General features: G+C 37.1%; 3 protein-coding genes and 1 pseudogene across 12 annotated transcripts; 3 read left to right on the plus strand and 1 right to left on the minus strand.

The window, feature by feature from the left end:
* Positions 1–3,781: 3,781 nt before the first annotated feature.
* On the minus strand, positions 3,782–6,150 carry LOC109128024 (uncharacterized; annotated as a pseudogene).
* A 2,633-nt stretch (positions 6,151–8,783) lies between these two features.
* LOC104729510 (vicilin-like seed storage protein At4g36700) lies at positions 8,784–11,021 on the plus strand. Its single transcript, XM_010448454.3, has 4 exons — positions 8,784–9,143; positions 9,297–9,475; positions 9,560–9,640; positions 9,733–11,021. Exons 1-4 carry the CDS (start codon positions 8,822–8,824, stop codon positions 10,750–10,752), a joined length of 1,602 nt encoding a protein of 533 aa, XP_010446756.2. The 5' UTR covers positions 8,784–8,821; the 3' UTR covers positions 10,753–11,021.
* Positions 11,022–11,417: 396 nt separating this feature from the next.
* On the plus strand, positions 11,418–15,141 carry LOC104729511 (splicing factor U2af large subunit A). Of its 10 annotated transcripts, none has more exons than XR_015573954.1 (13): positions 11,418–11,678; positions 11,927–12,309; positions 12,401–12,471; positions 12,929–13,005; positions 13,086–13,133; positions 13,226–13,285; positions 13,375–13,435; positions 13,520–13,632; positions 13,758–13,772; positions 13,873–14,204; positions 14,283–14,418; positions 14,521–14,765; positions 14,861–15,141. XR_015573954.1 is itself a non-coding variant. In XM_087477700.1 (13 exons), exons 4-13 carry the CDS (start codon positions 12,758–12,760, stop codon positions 14,996–14,998), a joined length of 1,062 nt encoding a protein of 353 aa, XP_087333826.1. In that variant the 5' UTR covers positions 11,445–11,678; positions 11,927–12,309; positions 12,401–12,471; positions 12,694–12,757; the 3' UTR covers positions 14,999–15,141. The 10 variants fall into 10 exon arrangements, 4 of the variants coding, with proteins under 4 accessions (XP_087333824.1, XP_010446758.2, XP_087333826.1 ...); XR_015573955.1 differs by having other exon boundaries at positions 14,698–14,765; XR_015573953.1 differs by adding an exon at positions 12,694–12,761 and having other exon boundaries at positions 11,439–11,678; positions 13,758–14,204.
* A 131-nt stretch (positions 15,142–15,272) lies between these two features.
* Positions 15,273–16,913, plus strand: LOC104729512 (small ribosomal subunit protein mL103 (rPPR7)). The gene has a single exon (XM_010448459.3). It carries the CDS (start codon positions 15,425–15,427, stop codon positions 16,670–16,672), a length of 1,248 nt encoding a protein of 415 aa, XP_010446761.1. The 5' UTR covers positions 15,273–15,424; the 3' UTR covers positions 16,673–16,913.
* The last annotated feature ends 1,001 nt before the right edge of the window (positions 16,914–17,914 follow it).

The raw sequence follows: 17,914 nt of genomic DNA on the forward strand, positions 1-17,914 counted from the left end.
CTATGTTGATAGATCATCAAGAAGGTGAAAGTTGAAGAAAAGAGAAAAAGGATGTTATAAAAAGGTTCATGATTTCTTTCCTTTTTATTGTCTGAGTGGGATTATTTAGAGTGTTATTCATCCTCAATAATATTATACACTATTTACAGAAAAAAACACATTTAACTGATTATAAAAGTAATTAAAATTAACGAACTTTCACAAATTTTAATCGATTTACATACTTTACTTTACAAAAGGAAAAAATAAAAAAGATTATGTTTCGACAAAAATATTTATTTTGGTTTACAGAATATATATCACATAAATATCACACTAGTTACATAAATCTTCTAGAGCGGTTTATTAAACGGACAATAATTCCTGATGTTTGCGAAAAAAAAAAGGGGAGTGACCACTGGGCTTTAAGTGGAACCCACAAGATAGACACGGTAAAAAGCAAGGGTGGAAAGGGAGCGGGCCCACAATGGGCTAACTTTTGAGGTAATTTTGTCGGACGATAACGCATTAGAAGCCCATGGGCCATTGTTTTTTTTTTTTTACCAGAGATTGACTGATCATTCAAAAGTCAGCGCGTAAGAATCACGCCCACTTTCTTCTTCAATCAGTCCCCCCACCTTGCTTCTCTCTAATAAGATTGCTGCAAAGGAGAGAGTCGAATATGTTCTCTCTTCCCTTCACTTCTTTTTGGCTTTCATTTTCATGTAAATTTCTCTTTCTTTTTCTCTTTTAGTATTATTGCAGAACAAAACCCACTCCACATTCTTTTTGAATATACTTTTTTCCTTATTGTAATTTTTTTATGAAACTTGGTTAATAAAACCTTTAATTTACAAGTATAATGACTAAAAAAACAATCAAACTAATCCCTTAATACTTTTAGCTGATCAAAAGCAAAATTAATTTGAATGATTGAATCTTAATAAAAAAAACGACTAGTTTTATAAATCTCGTGTGGGAAAAAGCTTTTCCTCCTCTCATTGAGACATTATTCAACCTTTAATATCGTGGAGCAAAAGGTTCCTCTCACCCTTAATACATTCATTCAGCTTTTTTCTTAACATTAATTCAACAACTTTTCTTTTCTCTTGCATAAAATTGTCTTTTTAAAAACCTTTAAGCTTTCTCTGTGTTATTATTGTAGATTTTATGCGTTATAGCGGCTCAATTTAAACACTAATCTACTAAAGTTCTTTTCGTGGCAGCTTTTTTTCTAAAATAATGTTTATTAAACTAATGACTAAGTAATTAAGTCCACATTTTTGTTACTTTACATATGTTTTAAAAAAAAAAAAAGAGAAATAATCAAGTTTAATTTTCCACAGTGTGAACGCCTGCATGCAATGTGATCCACTTGTATCCTAATCTCATGCTTAACAAACAACAACTGTTCAGTTTTTTTCCCCACGATCAGACATATTATACAGTAGCTATAAGATTTCGAACGTTTGAATGTAATACAATCCGTGAATGATGATTATGCATATATTACAATATCGCGTACCTAGATACCTACATCTTGCCGTCAAAAAAGATTACCTACATCTACATATATTTTGTAGCAAAAAAAAGAGTTGAATATTTCGTCTGGTAATTAATACAAGTTTCTGTTTATTAACACACGTGATTGTATATTAAAAGTTTTAAAACAAACGAATGACGATCATATCTTATATTCCCACTCTGACAATATTCTTTTACCGATCGACCAATGGGTCCTCTCGTTACCAAAAACTGTCCCAACGCCAAAGGTTTCTTTCTTGTTATTCGTTTCTGTATTGGTAAATTTTATAATATCTGCTATACTTAATTTATAGTAAGTATAATGTCTCATCATTACTAAAGACAGAACACGAAAAATTTAACACGTAATACTCGACATAATCACGGTGTTTGAAGGTGAAACGTTTGTATGTTTTATTTTTTCTCCGACTATCAAAAACAGTCTACTGATAAATCATATCCAACCTTTTGATTAATATGTCCACTAGAAAGGGTTGAAGTACAATCCATTCATGGTAATAATATTTGTTTTGTTTTTTTGTAGTAGAAAAATATATATTGTTACGTATTGTCTTGGGAGATTAATTTCTCAATCCCACTGGCCACTACCGCAAGGAAAAAAAAAAAAATCCTTAATAATAGAAAGGTCACATACTTAGGAAGTAAGGAAAGGAAAGGAAGGAGAGGCCGATGATAGACGACACAGACGCTTCTTCCCTCTATTCAAAAGCGAGAAGCTTCATCCTCACAAAAGCAAAATCAATTTTTAGTAGATTCTTATTTCTTGTCATTCACAATTAAATAAAATAAAATTTTAAAGATCGTTTCTCCATTAAAATATATCATTCACACGATATGAAAAATATAACTTTTAACGTAGTAACGGAGAAAATGTTTAGTTTCCTGTTGATAGCTATCAAAACGTGAAAATGAAGGCAATACTATAAATCATAATTATATTAACCACCTTTTTATCTTAATTCGATCAAATGTTTTCTTTTTTTTTACAGCCTATCCATGCATACCACTGGAATTTGATCTGAAATTTTATAGACCGGTTGTAGTTACACAATGTATCATATAGACAGTTGATAGAAAATATAAGTATGTGTATTAAAATTAAACTAATGGAAACTATGTGTATTAAACTAATGGAGAAATATATAATTTCGATAGGTAAGTCTCGTAATGGAGTAGATTTTTGTTTTTTTTTATAATTTCAAATGTAAACATTTATAGTTTAACTCAGCTACAGTTTTAAAATTTAAATCTACTATATGTATTTTCAAAACTGTGAATATAGCTGGTGGTAGGGAAAACATAAATTAGCGTCATATTCAATTATAAATTCGGTTAAAAAATAAATATTACTATATAGTCAATAATGTACCGACAAAACAAAATGAAAGAAAAAATAAATGGAGGATGTTCTATTGCAACACATTGAGTAGTCACAACTCACAAGTCACAACATGCCTTGTAGACTCTTCCCCATCAAGAATATATTACTTTACACGTTTTTAAATTATTAATTTACCTCCTTTTGTTATTATTGTTTTTTAGTATAATAGTATTATTCATAATAAAAACATACTTTTAATCTTTGTACGGAATCAATTATATGTGTTTGATCGTTTGCTATTTTCTTTAAAATATACAATCACATCTTTTTTTGTTACATATAATTTTACGATCATACATATTTATCTTCACAACAAACTGTTGTCTAACGTACACTACAAGAAAACATGCCATTTGCGACACCCGTAATAGTCGTTCAATGGTCGCAAAAAAGGGTTTTGCGATCACTTCACAACTATTTGCGATGGTCGCTAAAAAACGGTCGCAAAATTTGTTGGTCGCAACATGGTCGCGTATTTGCGACTGATTTAAGACTCGTTATTATAGTCGTATATTAGCGACGTTTGTATGACCGAATGTGGTAGTTGCAGTTTCCGACTAAACTGCAACCAACTCTATTTGGGACTTTTTTGTGACTATTTATGTAATTTGGATATGGTCACGAAGTGGTCACATTGTTTGAATTGGTTTGGTCACAAAGTAGTTACATTTTTTGAATTGGTTTGGTCACAAATTAGTCACGGTTTAGCAATCCTAAATTTGATTAATTTCGGATTTTGAAATGATATTAATCAAAAGTAATGATAATTTAAGGTACTAATCATTAAAACTTATCATCCTAAACAAAAAGATCATCCAAAAAGTATTCAAAAGCAAAACAAGTTCATTAAAAAAAAAAAAGGGAATTGCAACAAGTTCAACTGGAAGCAGTATTAGAGGAAGGAGAATTGGCAGCTGGACTGGAGACTGGTGTGGTGCCTGGTGTGGTTCCTCCGCCAGTGAGTTGTGCATTCGTTGCAGGTGCGGTAGCTGGATGGGTGGTTGGAGGTGTGGATGATTCAGGAGGAGAAACCATAAAAGCTTCAAACTCAGGATTTTTTTCTTTCATATAGAGGAGAAGCCTCTTCAGTTTAGCTTAAGACTCTCGGTGTTCCTGATCACGTCGTGCATTCTCAGCCTCGTGTTCAGCAATCTTGCGCCGAAGTTCATCTTGAAGCTCCCCAAGAGTTGTTGGAGAAGCACTTGTATAACTCTCTGCCCTTTTCCTTTTCTTTAGTGTCTCCACAAGTGATCCAAGTCCAAATGGGTTGCCGTTGTGGTCTGTATGAGTACACTAAACCAAGAGATAAACATTCAGTAATCATCACAAACATTCAGTAATCATCACAAACATTCAGTAATCATCACAAACCAGATTTAAAAAAAAAAAACAGACAGAAACAAAATTACCTGAAGGAAGATTTCATTTCTTTCATCAACGGAAAGATTATGATGTGTTGAACTCTCTGAACCATCTGGACCATCTACCTCTGTTTCAGCTTGTCTCTCTTCTATGGTTCTATCATATGTCTCAGCAACTTGTTTGGCTTTTTGATCCACAAATGTTTCATCCGGACGAGTGTGTGTTTTAAGAAACACTTCCACTAGTGACACAGGACGCCCCAACTCTTCCTCCTACAATGATAGTGAAACAGATTAAATCATGTAAATATCAGAAAAAACATGGAAATATCAGAAAAACTTTAAGCTGAATTCGATAAGTCTTACCATCTCTTGATGAATTTACACAAATGATTTCTGACCAGCTAAGTGTTTGTGCACTCCAAGACCTCCACGATCAGAGTTTCTGCACTGTGAAGCATTCTCACTCTTCTCAATTGCATCAGGGGTCTGCCAATATTCCACCATAACAGGCCATACTTTTTCACCGATCCATGGTGGTTGTACACCACTCCTCCTAACTTGACTGACAATTCCTTTCATCCTTTTCTTGGCTATCTTCAAGAAACCTGCTTTAACGAGCTCAGTAATGCCGATATCCCAATTGTACTTCCGCTACAATAACATAAAACATAGTTAGCAACAATACCAAAACATAGTTAGCAACAATAACAGAAATAAGGAGTAAACCTTACCGCAAATGTCCTGAAATATCGCTCTTGAATGTTGACTGGAGTAACCTTCCAACTGTAGTAAGGCCCATCAAACTTTCTCCTCAATATTCCAGAAATAGCTCGAGACAGCTGACCTTTCTGCCGGTTAAACCTGTTACATAAAATGAGTAAGTCTACTACTAAATATGGACTTGAAACAATTGAAACAAACTATTGAATATCAAACAACCGACACTTAAAGCAACAACTATACTTATTGAATATCAAACAACAACTAGAATTATTGACACTTAAAGAAACAACTACAAACTTAGACTTATTAAATATCAAACATAGACTTGTTGAATATCAAACAACAACTAGAAACTAAGACTTATTGAATATCAAACTATTGAATATCAAACACTTAAATCAAGAACTACAAGCAACCGAGTAATCACTAACTACAACCGTAATCAACAACTACAACCGTAATCAACAACTACAACCGAGTAGCAAAGGAAAGAATTTCATACCATAACGTTTCTCGGCCAGGGATAGGATGCTCAGACAAGAGTGGTAGATGTTCTCGGCCTGGAAGTCTTAGCAACCCATCCAAAAGCTCTTGGTAGTAATCGACATTTGGATTTTGTTGCTCTTGGTTTCCTTCTTCGCCATTATCTTCCTCTTCATGATTAGGGTTTTGTTGCGGTTGCGGTTGATGAGGAGGTAGTTGCTCCGGTTGATGAGTAGGCGGTTGATGATGAGGAGGCGGATGATGAGGAGGCGGTTGATGAGGAGGCGGCTGATGAGGAGGCAGTTGGTGAGGATTTGTCCTCCGCGGCTGATGAGGAGGCAGTTGGTGAGGATTTGTCCTCCGCGGTGGATTTGTACTCGGTGGTGGATTGGTACTCGGCGGTGGATTGGTACTCGGCGGTGTAAGTTCCCTCCGCGGTTCAGGATCTTTCCTTGACGGTGGATGGGTACTCGGCGACGGACTCGTTATCGGAGCTGGATTTGTCGTCGGCGGGAACTGAGAAGGTCGACTTTGGTGTGAATGGCTTGCCGAGTGCGTCCGTTGAGAGGGGTTCGACGATTGAGAAGACAAACTGTTACTCGGATTATAGATTCGGATACCGGTGGCGGTTCTGGCACCGCGACCTCTGGAAGAAGCCTTACCCTTAGGAGGCATTAGATCGATTGAGAGGAAGGAGAGGAAAGAGACGATTGAGAGATTGAGAGAAGGAGACAATTGAGAGATTGAGAGAAGGAGAGGATTGAGAGGTTTGAGAGAAGGAGAGGATTGAGAGAATTGAGAGGTTTGAGAGAAGGAGAGGATTGACAGAAGGAGATGATTGAGAGGTTTGAGAGAAGGAGAGTTGAGAAGTTTTCTCTCGAAAACCCTAGATCGAAATGAAAAAGAAGGAAGAAGTGTTTAATCGTTTAAAGGGTTTGCCTAGTTAATAACGAAACTAGGTCGCACTTTAGTCGCAAACCAGTCCCAACCAAATTAATTAGATTAATAAGTGGTGGGAAGATATACCGCCAAAACAAAATAGCAAATCAGTCGCAAGTCAGCCGCAAACTGTTACTCTTTTGTGACTATTTTAACACTACCTTATTAAAGTCACAAAATAAAAATCTTGAATTTTGGAGTTATGGATGTTTAGTTTATAGACATTGAAATTTAATACTTTGAGAAAGTTATTATTGACAAATTGAGCAAAACAAAGTATAAACTTCAACCTAAACATGTAGATGAATCTCAAATGTGAAATTTCAAAATAAAAAATATATAAAGTGGCTAAACAGTCTTAAAAGAGTAGCTAAATCAGATGTTAGTCGCAAAGTCTTCAGATACGTGTCACAATATAGTCGCAAGTTGTGACTACTTTGTTACGTGGTAGGAGTAACAAATGTGGACGCAAATAAGTCCTGAATATGCGACTTTTTGCGACTATTATTACCGACTATAGAACTAGTCGCATAATAGTCGCAAAATTGTGACCATTATGAGACGAATTGGTTTTCGACGCAAAATAGTCCTAATGTAGTCGCTTATTTGAGACCCTTTTATGACGTTTATGTTTCGTCGTTAATAAGCGACGTTTTTCTCTCCAATATTTTTGTAGTCGCTTAATAGTCGCAAGTTAGTCGCAAAAACGTCGCTAAATTTTGCGACTGAATAAGTAGTCACAAACTGTAGTCCCAAAATGCATGTTTTTTTGTAGTGGTACCAACAAGTATGTTCAGTTACTTGTAAAGATGATAAATTGTTCTTAGAAACAAAACATTGTACTGTCAAACTTAATTATTTTCCATCACTTTTGTTTTTCTTTACGTCCATTATATATTTTCCATCATTTGATACTATCAAAACAAATCTTTTATTAGTACTAGGTCTTCGGTTCACCATAGCATCTGACTGATTCTAGGGTCATCATTCATTTTATCGAATAAATAAAAGAACATATAAATCCACCATAGGATAAATCTGAAAATTAATTCGTTTGTACACATGTGTATAGTCTTTGTCTAACAAAACTCCAAAACCCCTACGTATATGTGTTTCTCATGGTGTTTACGGACATCACTAATCCATCTTAGTTATAGGCGCCAGCAACAATTTTTTTTGTACGTAAGTAAGTATTTGACGTGATTCGGTGATTGTATAGCGTAACTCTTTCAGTACGTAGGGCCAAACATGCGAACTGTTTATGACCATATATATATAAGGTATATATGTTATGATAAGCATGAGACTTGAGATAGAAAAGTTTTCTTGTCCACGAGCCAACGATTAACCAAACACAGTCACGAGTCACATACGTTCTCAACTTCACTTCCATGCATAGAATATCACTCATAAAGTCAAACACAATTCCTAATTCCTAAATCAATTAGCATCATAGGCAGTCTTTAATGTTCACACGTTACCAAACTTGTTTGTTTCTATTTTTATTTTTTTGGTATTTCCATTTTTGGGATGTTACGTGTAAACTTTGGTGAACCGATCACTCTTATAAATACTGTATACTGTATATAGTTTTTTAGATTCGCCTATATGTAGCTCATATTTAGACCCTGTCAAACGAATAATATTAACTTATATCATTCATTATTACTATATATTGTTAAACCCTGGTTAGGTTAAGATAATCAGACAACTAATGATCATGGAAAAGTTAAACTTCTATAGAGAATCAAATCACCTAAAAGTATGATTAGAATGAGAATCTCAGTTCTCACACATACAAGTTGGTTGGGGGCACTCACACAGTCACACATTACGTAGATTGGCCCAAACACTGAATAATCAGGCGGGCCTGACATTTTTTCCCCCTTGATGCACAAATACAGCTAACAACAAAACAAGTAACGGGCTAAAATTCAATAGTTTGAGTTTTGAGATACATCATTTAGGCAAATTAATGAAATTGAAACGTGAAACAGTTCCATGTAATTGTAAATACACATCTATTAGAAAGATAATTAAGCATTATCGATAAAGCTATCTATGCATATATCCCAATACCGTAACGATAAAAACTATATATGCATTGCCATCACTTATCTATTTGGACTAACGCGCGATGAAAACTATGCATCTCTGTTGTTCATATATACTGTATGATCTTCAGTCTTCACAACATTATCAACAACGCTTCTTATCTTTCAAATTCAAACTTTGTATTTTAGCGGTAATTTGTTCTTGGTAAGATAGAACCATGCACTTGTCAACGTAAAGCAAGCACGTGTCCAACAATTAAGCCACGTGGTCATTACATCTCTTCTATGGTTCCTTTATATTTATACGATTTTAATACGCTTTTGCATTGAATAACAAAAAAACAGAGGACGCAATGACTAGATTTACGGTATTGCCACTCTCTGTTCTTCTCGTTCTCTTGTTCCTCTGTACTCAGTCGTCCGCTAAGTCGGAAGAGTCTGACGAAGACGACGTCGCTGTGCCGTCATGTTGCGGGTTTTCGTCGCCTCTACTCGTTAAAAAAGATCAATGGAAACCAATCTTTACATCGAAGTTCGGACAGATCTCAACCGTCCAAATCGGAGATGGATGCGGTGGAATGGGACCTTACAAAATACATTCCATAACTTTGGAGCCAAACATGCTTTTGCTCCCGCTTCTTCTTCATTCTGATATGGTCTTCTTCGTTGACTCTGGTACATCAAAACTATTTCAATGTCATGTATTAGTAGAATATTAGTTGGTTCGGTTAATGCTGGTTAAGAAAAAATTATTTGGTTTTATAGATGGATCAGTTCGGTTTAGCTAGGTTAAATTAAACTTTGATAGTCGTGATTGTATTTGTATAGGGAGTGGGATACTGAATTGGGTGGAGGAGGAAGCGACGAGTTCCGAGATAAGACGAGGGGATGTTTACAGGCTACGTCCCGGTTCGGTTTTCTATTTACAGAGCAAACCGGTTGATGTCTTCCTTGGAACCAAACTTAGGCTTTACGCCATCTTCTCCAACAACGAGGAGTGTTTACATGTAAGTTTAGTATGATTTTTTTTTTTTTTTTTCGTTTTCTTGACTTTTCTTCTCATTGTTTAGTCTTTCATGGATTGGATGCAGGATCCTTGTTTCGGTGCGTATTCGAGTATCACAGAACTCTTGTTTGGTTTTGATGAGACAATTCTCCAGTCAGCTTTTGGGGTATGGCACTATCTTGTTTCCCAAGTTACTCTTGTATAGATGATCTTTTGGGATGAGTTAAGTGATTGATTAAAGTCGATGATTTTAATTAGGTTCCTGAGGAGATTATAAGGCTGATGAGGAACCGGACGAAGCCACCATTGATCGTGAGTGATATGCCGTGCTCACCACCATGTGTGCCCAACACATGGCAGCTGCAGCCACGATTCCTCAAACTCTTTGCTGGAAGCGTAGACTCAGTAGAAAACAAGAAGAAGAAAGAGAAGAAAGAGAAGAAAGAGAAGAAAGCAAAAACATTCAATGTTTTTGAATCCGAACCAGATTTCGAGAGCCCCAATGGTCGTACTATAACAATTAACAGAAAGGATTTGAAAGTTTTGAAAGGATCAATGGTTGGAGTTACCATGGTGAATCTAACTCAAGCATCAATGATGGGACCGCACTGGAATCCATGGGCTTGCGAGATTTCAATTGTGTTGAAAGGAGCAGGAATGGTTAGGGTGCTTAGGTCTTCGATTTCAAGGAGCTCATCATCATATGATGATCAGTGTAAGAACGTGAGGTTTAAGGTAGAGGAAGGAGATGTTTTTGCAGTTCCAAGGTTGCATCCAATGGCTCAAATGTCTTTCAACAATGACTCGTTAGTGTTCATTGGGTTTACAACTTCAGCTAAGAATAACAAGCCACAGTTCCTAGCCGGGAAGAGCTCGGCTTTGCGGATGCTTGACCGGCAAGTATTGGCTGCTTCGTTTAATGTGAGTAGTGTGACGATTGATGGATTGTTTGAAGCTCAGAAGGAAGCGGTTGTGTTGGAGTGTCCTTCTTGTGCAGAAGGAGAAAAGGAGAAGCTTAAGGTGGAGATGGAGAAGAAGAAGATGGATGATGAGAGGAAGAGAAGACGTGACGAGAGGAAGAAAGAAGAAGAAGAGGCGAGGAAGGAAGAAGAAGAGAGGAGGAAACGAGAAGAAGAAGAAGAAGAAGAAGAAGAAGAAGAAGAGAAGAAGCGGTGGCCACCTCAGCCTCAGCCTCAGCAACCACCACAACAATCGCAAGAAGAACCTCAAGTACCGATGGAGAAAGAATGGGGAATGGCAGGTGAAGAGGAGATGTAAGCTGGAGGAGTAAAAGAGAACGCCGAGGCCCGAGAGAAAGGTTTTATAAGCCAAAGAGTGTTTTGGTTTGTTGTTAATGGTTATAACTTTGGTTCGGACGTCTCTTTTTTTTTTTTTTTTTTTTTTCTTTTTCTCCTCTTCTCCTGTTTATGTGTGAATCTCTTGTATTGTTTTTGTTGTTGCTATGTCTAAAGGTTGTATATTGTATTATGTTTTGTTTAAATGTTTGTAGATGGGGAATGAGAAATACTTAAAAGATTTCCGAGACATTTGTTGAGTGGCTGACGTTTACTTCAAGTTATTGATTACTCTTTCGTTAAATACATGTCAGTTCTTCTTGTTGTTGTTGTTTCAATCCTTGAGTTGTACTTGCAACTAGCTAGTGTCATTCTTCCCACAGTTCCAACATACTAACAGTAACGATGTAGTGTATATTTCACATTGCTCTTTATTTTTGTTGTTGTGAGAGAGATACTAGTAGAGTAGGAAGGCAAAATCTACAAAACTGGATTTATTTAACTTAAACACGGATCGGGCCACATATTGGGCCTAATAAATATGGGCCGGCCTATTTTCTACTTTTCTCATTGTCAGATAAGATCATAAATGGAAATAGACAAATAGACATTGACAAAAATACCCTCAATGGCGGTCCCGTTTTGGTTATATAATAATAGAGTAAATCAGAAATTGCCCTAAAAATAGTTTTGGTTTCCCCTTCTTTCGAATCTCGACGGCAGAAACAAAGACGAAGCTACAAAAACTTAAATCTAAACCTTATCTCCGGTGAGAGCGTTCATTCCGGTGAAACGATGACGGACTTCGAAGATCACGAGGGAAACGGTACGGTTGCTGACGCCCTTTACGCCGAAGATAACGGTGCTCGCGGCGGTGAAATCGAGGATCAATTAGACTCCAAACCTAAGGTAATTTGTTCTCTTGTTTACCTTTTAATCTTCCAGCTTCTGTTTGTTTCTTATCTAATTGGTTTTTGATAGAGGAATGCAAAATTGAGATGGTTAGGGTTTTGAGGTTTGTTTTTTTGTTTATCGTCTAGCTCGAATCTATGATTGATCTAAGGTTTAATTTATTTCTATCATGTGTTGTGTTTTTGTTTTAGTTTCATTGATTCTTGAATTGTAAACTGACGAGTTTTGTTATTGGCTTTGTGTAGAGAGAAACGCGTGACGGTGAAAGAGAGACTTCAAGAAGTAGAGATAGAGAAAGAGAGAAGGGACGTGATAAGGACAGAGAAAGGGATTCTGAAGTCTCTGGTCGAAGCAGGGACAGAGATGGAGAGAAAGTAAAGGAGAGAAGTAGAGACAGGGACAGAGATCGTGAGCGTCATCATAGAAGTAGTCGTCACAGGGAACATAGCAGGGAGCGTACTGAGAGAAGGGAACGTGGTAGTAGGGATGATGATGACTACCGCCGAAGCCGTGATCGTGACCATGATAGGCGTAGAGATGATCGAGGAGGTAGACGCAGCCGTCGATCTCGGTCTCGTTCAAAGGATAGGTCTGAGCGCAGATCAAGGTCACGATCTCCATCCAAAAGGTAGTGAATTTTTTCTCATTGGATTACTTCAATCTATGAAATAATTGCTTCAATCTAAGAAAGTTTCTAACTTCAATATATATTCTTGCAGTAAGCGAGTCAGTGGATTCGATATGGCACCTCCAGCCTCTGCAATGTTAGCTGCTGGTGCTGGTGTTACAGGTATCTGTTTTATCTCTTTAATTCAGCACCTTCTCATAAACGCAATGTAGCATTCATACCTAAGGCACATAGTGGGTTTGATAAATTCTGTTTCTCCTAAATAAGTACAAAAAACATAGGCTGTTTTTGATCATCTTTTACATGGGATATAACGTTAGAACTGAGAGTTTCTGGTTGTTTGGTGTTCTTTGTGTTTCTGGTTTGCTTTTCTGTTTTGGTAAGGCAACAATGGGTGTGGGCTGGTTAGCTCTTCTTATATACAAGGACGAATTGCTGCAATAATTATATGGGTATTGCTCATCCTCAGTACATATCCCTCGTTTGTTAGTCTTGCAGAAATTCTCACCATACAAGACTTAAAACCTATCACGATATCGACAATACATTTCCAGGGACGGTGAACTAGGTTTTCTCATATGTATTTTTATCATGTACTAACTTGTTTTCCTTTATGTAGGCCAAGTTCCTCCCGCACCACCAACTATTCCTGGGGCGGGGATGTTTCCCAACATGTTTCCCTTGCCCACTGGACAGGTCCGTGGTCTTTAACCTTTAACTTTTGTCCTTAATTTATGTCTTTCTTGAACTAATTCTTCTATTTCCTGTTCCTGCAGCCATTTGGGGGTCTCCCTATGATGCCAATTCAGGCTATGACACAACAGGTTAGCTTTGATTTTTCGTGGTTTTATCATATATGCAAGATAATATCCGTGTCTCTGTTTCTAATATAATATTGTCTCCTTATTTACTTCAGGCAACTAGGCATGCTCGCAGAGTCTATGTCGGTGGGCTTTCTCCTACGGCAAATGAACAGGTTAATATCCATTTCATTTTTTCATTTTTTTCCTCTGAAATATGTTCCAGCAACGGATACTAACATTGATTTATTATCCTGTAATGCAGTCTGTGGCTACATTTTTTAGTCAAGTTATGGCTGCTGTTGGTGGAAACACTTCTGGTCCAGGTATGTAACCCTGGTGCAGATACTAGTAGATAGTACTTTGTCAATGCTTATATATTAATCGTTTTTTATTCTTCTTACTCGCAGGTGATGCAGTTGTTAATGTATATATAAACCATGAGAAGAAGTTTGCTTTTGTGGAGATGCGGTCTGTTGAAGAAGCAAGTAACGCTATGTCTTTGGATGGGATTATATTTGAGGTACGTTTTTAATGCTTACCGCACTACTAAATATTTGGTTGAGTTTTAGTACTTGCATTTCTTTGGTATATACAGTAGGTTATTATCTGAATGCTTTTTTTAATAAGATTTTTTCTTTCTCCCAGGGAGCTCCAGTGAAGGTGAGGAGACCTAGTGACTATAACCCATCTCTAGCTGCAACTCTTGGTCCAAGCCAGCCCAGTTCCAATCTAAACTTAGCTGCTGTTGGTCTGACTCCAGGTGCTTCTGGTGGGCTTGAGGGACCAGATCGTATTTTTGTTGGTGGACTTCCATATTACTTCACCGAATCACAAGTCAGGGAGTTGTTGGAGTCCTTTGGAGCCCTTAAGGGATTTGATCTTGTAAAAGATCGAGAAACAGGAAACTCCAAAGGATACGCCTTTTGTGTGTACCAAGATCTTTCTGTTACAGATATCGCGTGCGCTGCCCTAAATGGTATCAAGATGGGAGATAAGACTCTTACAGTGAGACGTGCCAACCAGGGAACAATGCAACCAAAGCCTGAACAAGAGAATGTATTACTGCATGCACAGCAGCAAATTGCTTTTCAGGTAGACTTTTTTTGCTTAAGTACTAACTTGGATGTTCCGTTTATAAGATTAAAAGACTGATGCTTTTCTCTTTTGCAGAGGATTATGATGCAGCCGGGTGTAATGGCAACGACTGTGGTATGTCTGACTCAGGTTGTTACCGAGGATGAGCTTAGAGATGACGAGGAGTATGAAGATATAATGGAAGACATGAGACAAGAAGGCGGAAAGTTCGGTAAGAAACCTCTTTATTGCGTAATATGGTCTAAATTGAAATATAAGATTAAAAAGCATATTGATTTTGTCTCTCTGTTTTCTTGGTTGTACTGTTTTACAGCCTTTTGCTATAAAGAATCAGCCCTAACATACACAGACAGGAGACTGCATAAACCTCCTAATCTAATTTTTCATCAAAGGCCACTTTTTCTTAAAAAAAGAAAAAAACTAACTTGTTTTTGTCTCTGTGTTCTTCTCTTGTTTTCGAAATGTTTGTTGTTTAACTCTTAAAATGCAGGTGCTTTGACCAATGTTGTGATTCCGCGTCCAAGCCCCAATGGTGAGCCAGTGCCAGGCCTTGGCAAGGTTTGTACCTAAACCCTTGTCTCTCTTATTCGCTACTTCTTGTATATTTCTTCTATTTAGTCTTTAATCTGACAGTCTTGATACATTTTGTGCAGGTGTTTTTGAAGTATCTCGATACAGATGGCTCGTCCAAGGCAAGAATCGGGATGAATGGTAGGAAATTTGGAGGAAACGAAGTCGTTGCAGTGTTTTACCCCGAAGACAAGTTTGAACAGGGTGATTATGGTGCCTGATTGCCTTGTTGTTTGTTTGCTTTCTCTACTATTACTTAAAGTTTTCAAAGTACTTTGTTTCAGTTAAAGACTCTTTTCCGTGAATTGTAAGACTTAAGAGATGATCGATAGTTCGTTACATTGCTGCTTGTGTTTTTACCAAATCCAATCTTTTGGTTTCTTTCTTACACATTATTAATCTCAAAATCAATGACCTATGTTATCGTAAATCTGACATGTGTTGTAAATTAATTATAGCAACACGAAAGTTTCTGACTAATTGAAACCGTTCAAGTAGTTTTTGCTTCTCTGGTGAAGTGCTGATAGAAGGGAAAAAAAAAAAAAAAAAAGAGTCTTGTAAAACCCAAAATCTCTGTGAAGCAAACTAAACCCTAAAGGCGTCTCCTTTATCGCCACCACACTCTCCACAACACTCATTTCTGCAAAATGGCTTCATCTCGTATCTCTCTCCGCCTTGTTCGCCGCTTTACCACAGCCGCCGCAGATGGTACGACCACCGTCGAAGCTACTGGTCCGTATTCAGGCAAAATCACCGTCTCCAAAGCAAAGTCTACTCTCCGGAAAGAACACGATCCAGACAAAGCCCTTAAGATCTACGCCAATGTCTCCGATCACTCTGCTTCACCTGTCTCATCTCGCTACGCACAAGAGCTCACTGTTCGTCGCCTCGCCAAGTGTAGCCGTTTCTCAGACATCGAAACCCTAATCGAATCGAGCAAAAAAGATCCCAAAATCAAAGAAGAAGCTTTCTACTCTACGCTAATCAGATCTTACGGGCGAGCCTCTATGTTTAATCACGCCATGAGAACCTACGAGCAGATGGATCAATACGGCACACCCAGATCAGCTGTTTCTTTCAACGCCTTGCTCAACGCTTGTCTCCATTCTAAGAAGTTTGATAAAGTCCCCCAACTGTTCGACGAAATTCCTCAGAGGTACTCTAAGGTCACTCCTGACAAAATCTCTTATGGTATATTGATTAAGTCATACTGTGACTCTGGTTCACCTGAAAAAGGTATTGAGATTATGAGACAGATGCAAGGTAAAGCCATGGAAGTCACTACCATTGCTTTCACCACCATTTTGAGTTCCTTGTATAAGAAAGGTGAGGTTGAGGTAGCTGAAAACTTGTGGAACGAGATGGTTAAGAAAGGTTGTGAATTGGATAGTGCAGCTTATAATGTTCGTATCATGAGTGCTCAAAAGGAAAGTCCTGAAAGAGTTAAGGAGTTGATTGAAGAAATGAGCTCTATGGGATTGAAACCTGATACCATTAGCTATAACTATCTTATGACTGCGTATTGTGAGAGAGGAATGTTGGATGAAGCTAAGAAAGTGTATGAAGGGCTTCAAGGAAACAATTGTGCTCCTAACGCAGCTACGTTTAGGACATTGATATTTCATCTTTGTTACAGTAGATTGTATGAGCAAGGGTATGCTATCTTCAAGAAGAGTGTGTATATGCACAAGATTCCTGATTTCAATACTTTGAAGCATTTGGCTGTGGGATTGGTGGCGAACAAGAAGATAGATGATGCGAAAGGGTTGATTAGAACGGTGAAGAAGAAGTTTCCTCCGAGCTTCATGAATGCGTGGAAGAAACTCGAGGAGGAACTCGGGCTGTATTCGAACACAGATGCTTCTCCATCTTCTGCAAAAGAGGCTGCTGCTTAAATTAGCTCAATAGCATTGTGGTTGAAGATCTTATGTGTGTTTGCCTTACTGAAAACTATAATCTAATATGCAGGTTATATCTATAAGCTCATCCTGCATTTTTTTCTTTCCTCATAAATTAGTCTTGAAGTTTTTGTTGGTGTTCAACAATATCCAGCTTCAGATAGTGTCATTGCTATGTTCTACACACTTGTTTCATGATGAGTTTCAAGTTGATTCATTTTATGTTGTTTTTACAAAATCTTCTGTTTGTCGCTCGTTGGTATAGCTAAGTTTTGCTTCTGGGTATAGTGGAATCTTAACCTCGTTCGAACTCAGTTTATGACATGAACTCCCCCAATTTTGATTTGCCCGATTGACAAATCTTCAACAATGATATATATGGATTCATAAGGATTCTGATTAGGAAGTGTTTTGAGTTGCAACTTCTTTCAGCGCATTTGCAAATCCTAGAGTGTCTTAGATAATCATCTTTACACAGATGGCTTTTTGATATTATATATATAAACTGTGGAACATATTTGTTGAAAAGTATGTTTTCTTCATACTAAAGTTCCAATATTAGCTTTTGACGAAAAAAGTCCAATAAACGTCACTATTCACTTGGAAACAGAACAGTACTAATTAGGTGAATAAAATCCGTGGAATGTTTATAAAGTGAGTTTTTGTAAAAACATGATCAACTTCTATGAATTAAAAAAAGTTAAACTTTTAACAAAAATTTGATAATTTTTAACAACGTTAACTGAGGAACGTGTAAATGAACTGTATTGTCGTTTCAAGTTTCAACAGTTGATTCCAATTTCCACGACTAATGTTTATTCTTGACTTGAGTGTCTATAAAAAGCTATCAGGAATACAAATTTAATTTGTCCCCTCGCTCAAGTCACTATCTTAGTCATGTTCATATCTCAGACTCGGAGCAAACACCAAAAGAGAAGGTCAAAAACCCGAACACGAAGTGACACTAATTTTTGGTTTTGTTTTTCAATAGTCAAACCGTTTTTATCGACACACATATCCTAGTCTAAGTACACACGACGTTTTTCAATGAACAATGCTACTGCATGAATTTCAAATATCCAATGGATCCTCATAATTCCATTTTAATTATCTTTGTAACAAACAGTATCTACAATGGCTCCTCAAAGCACATAACCCTATTTCCTCTTGGTTTCTTGTTGTCGTAATGTTATGTTATTAATAATACAATACTTCATCGGCAAATATATTTTAATATAT

Source organism: Camelina sativa, chromosome 12 (genome assembly GCF_030686135.1).
Source record: "Camelina sativa cultivar CO46 ecotype springtype chromosome 12, ASM3068613v1".
NCBI lineage: Eukaryota > Viridiplantae > Streptophyta > Magnoliopsida > Brassicales > Brassicaceae > Camelina > Camelina sativa.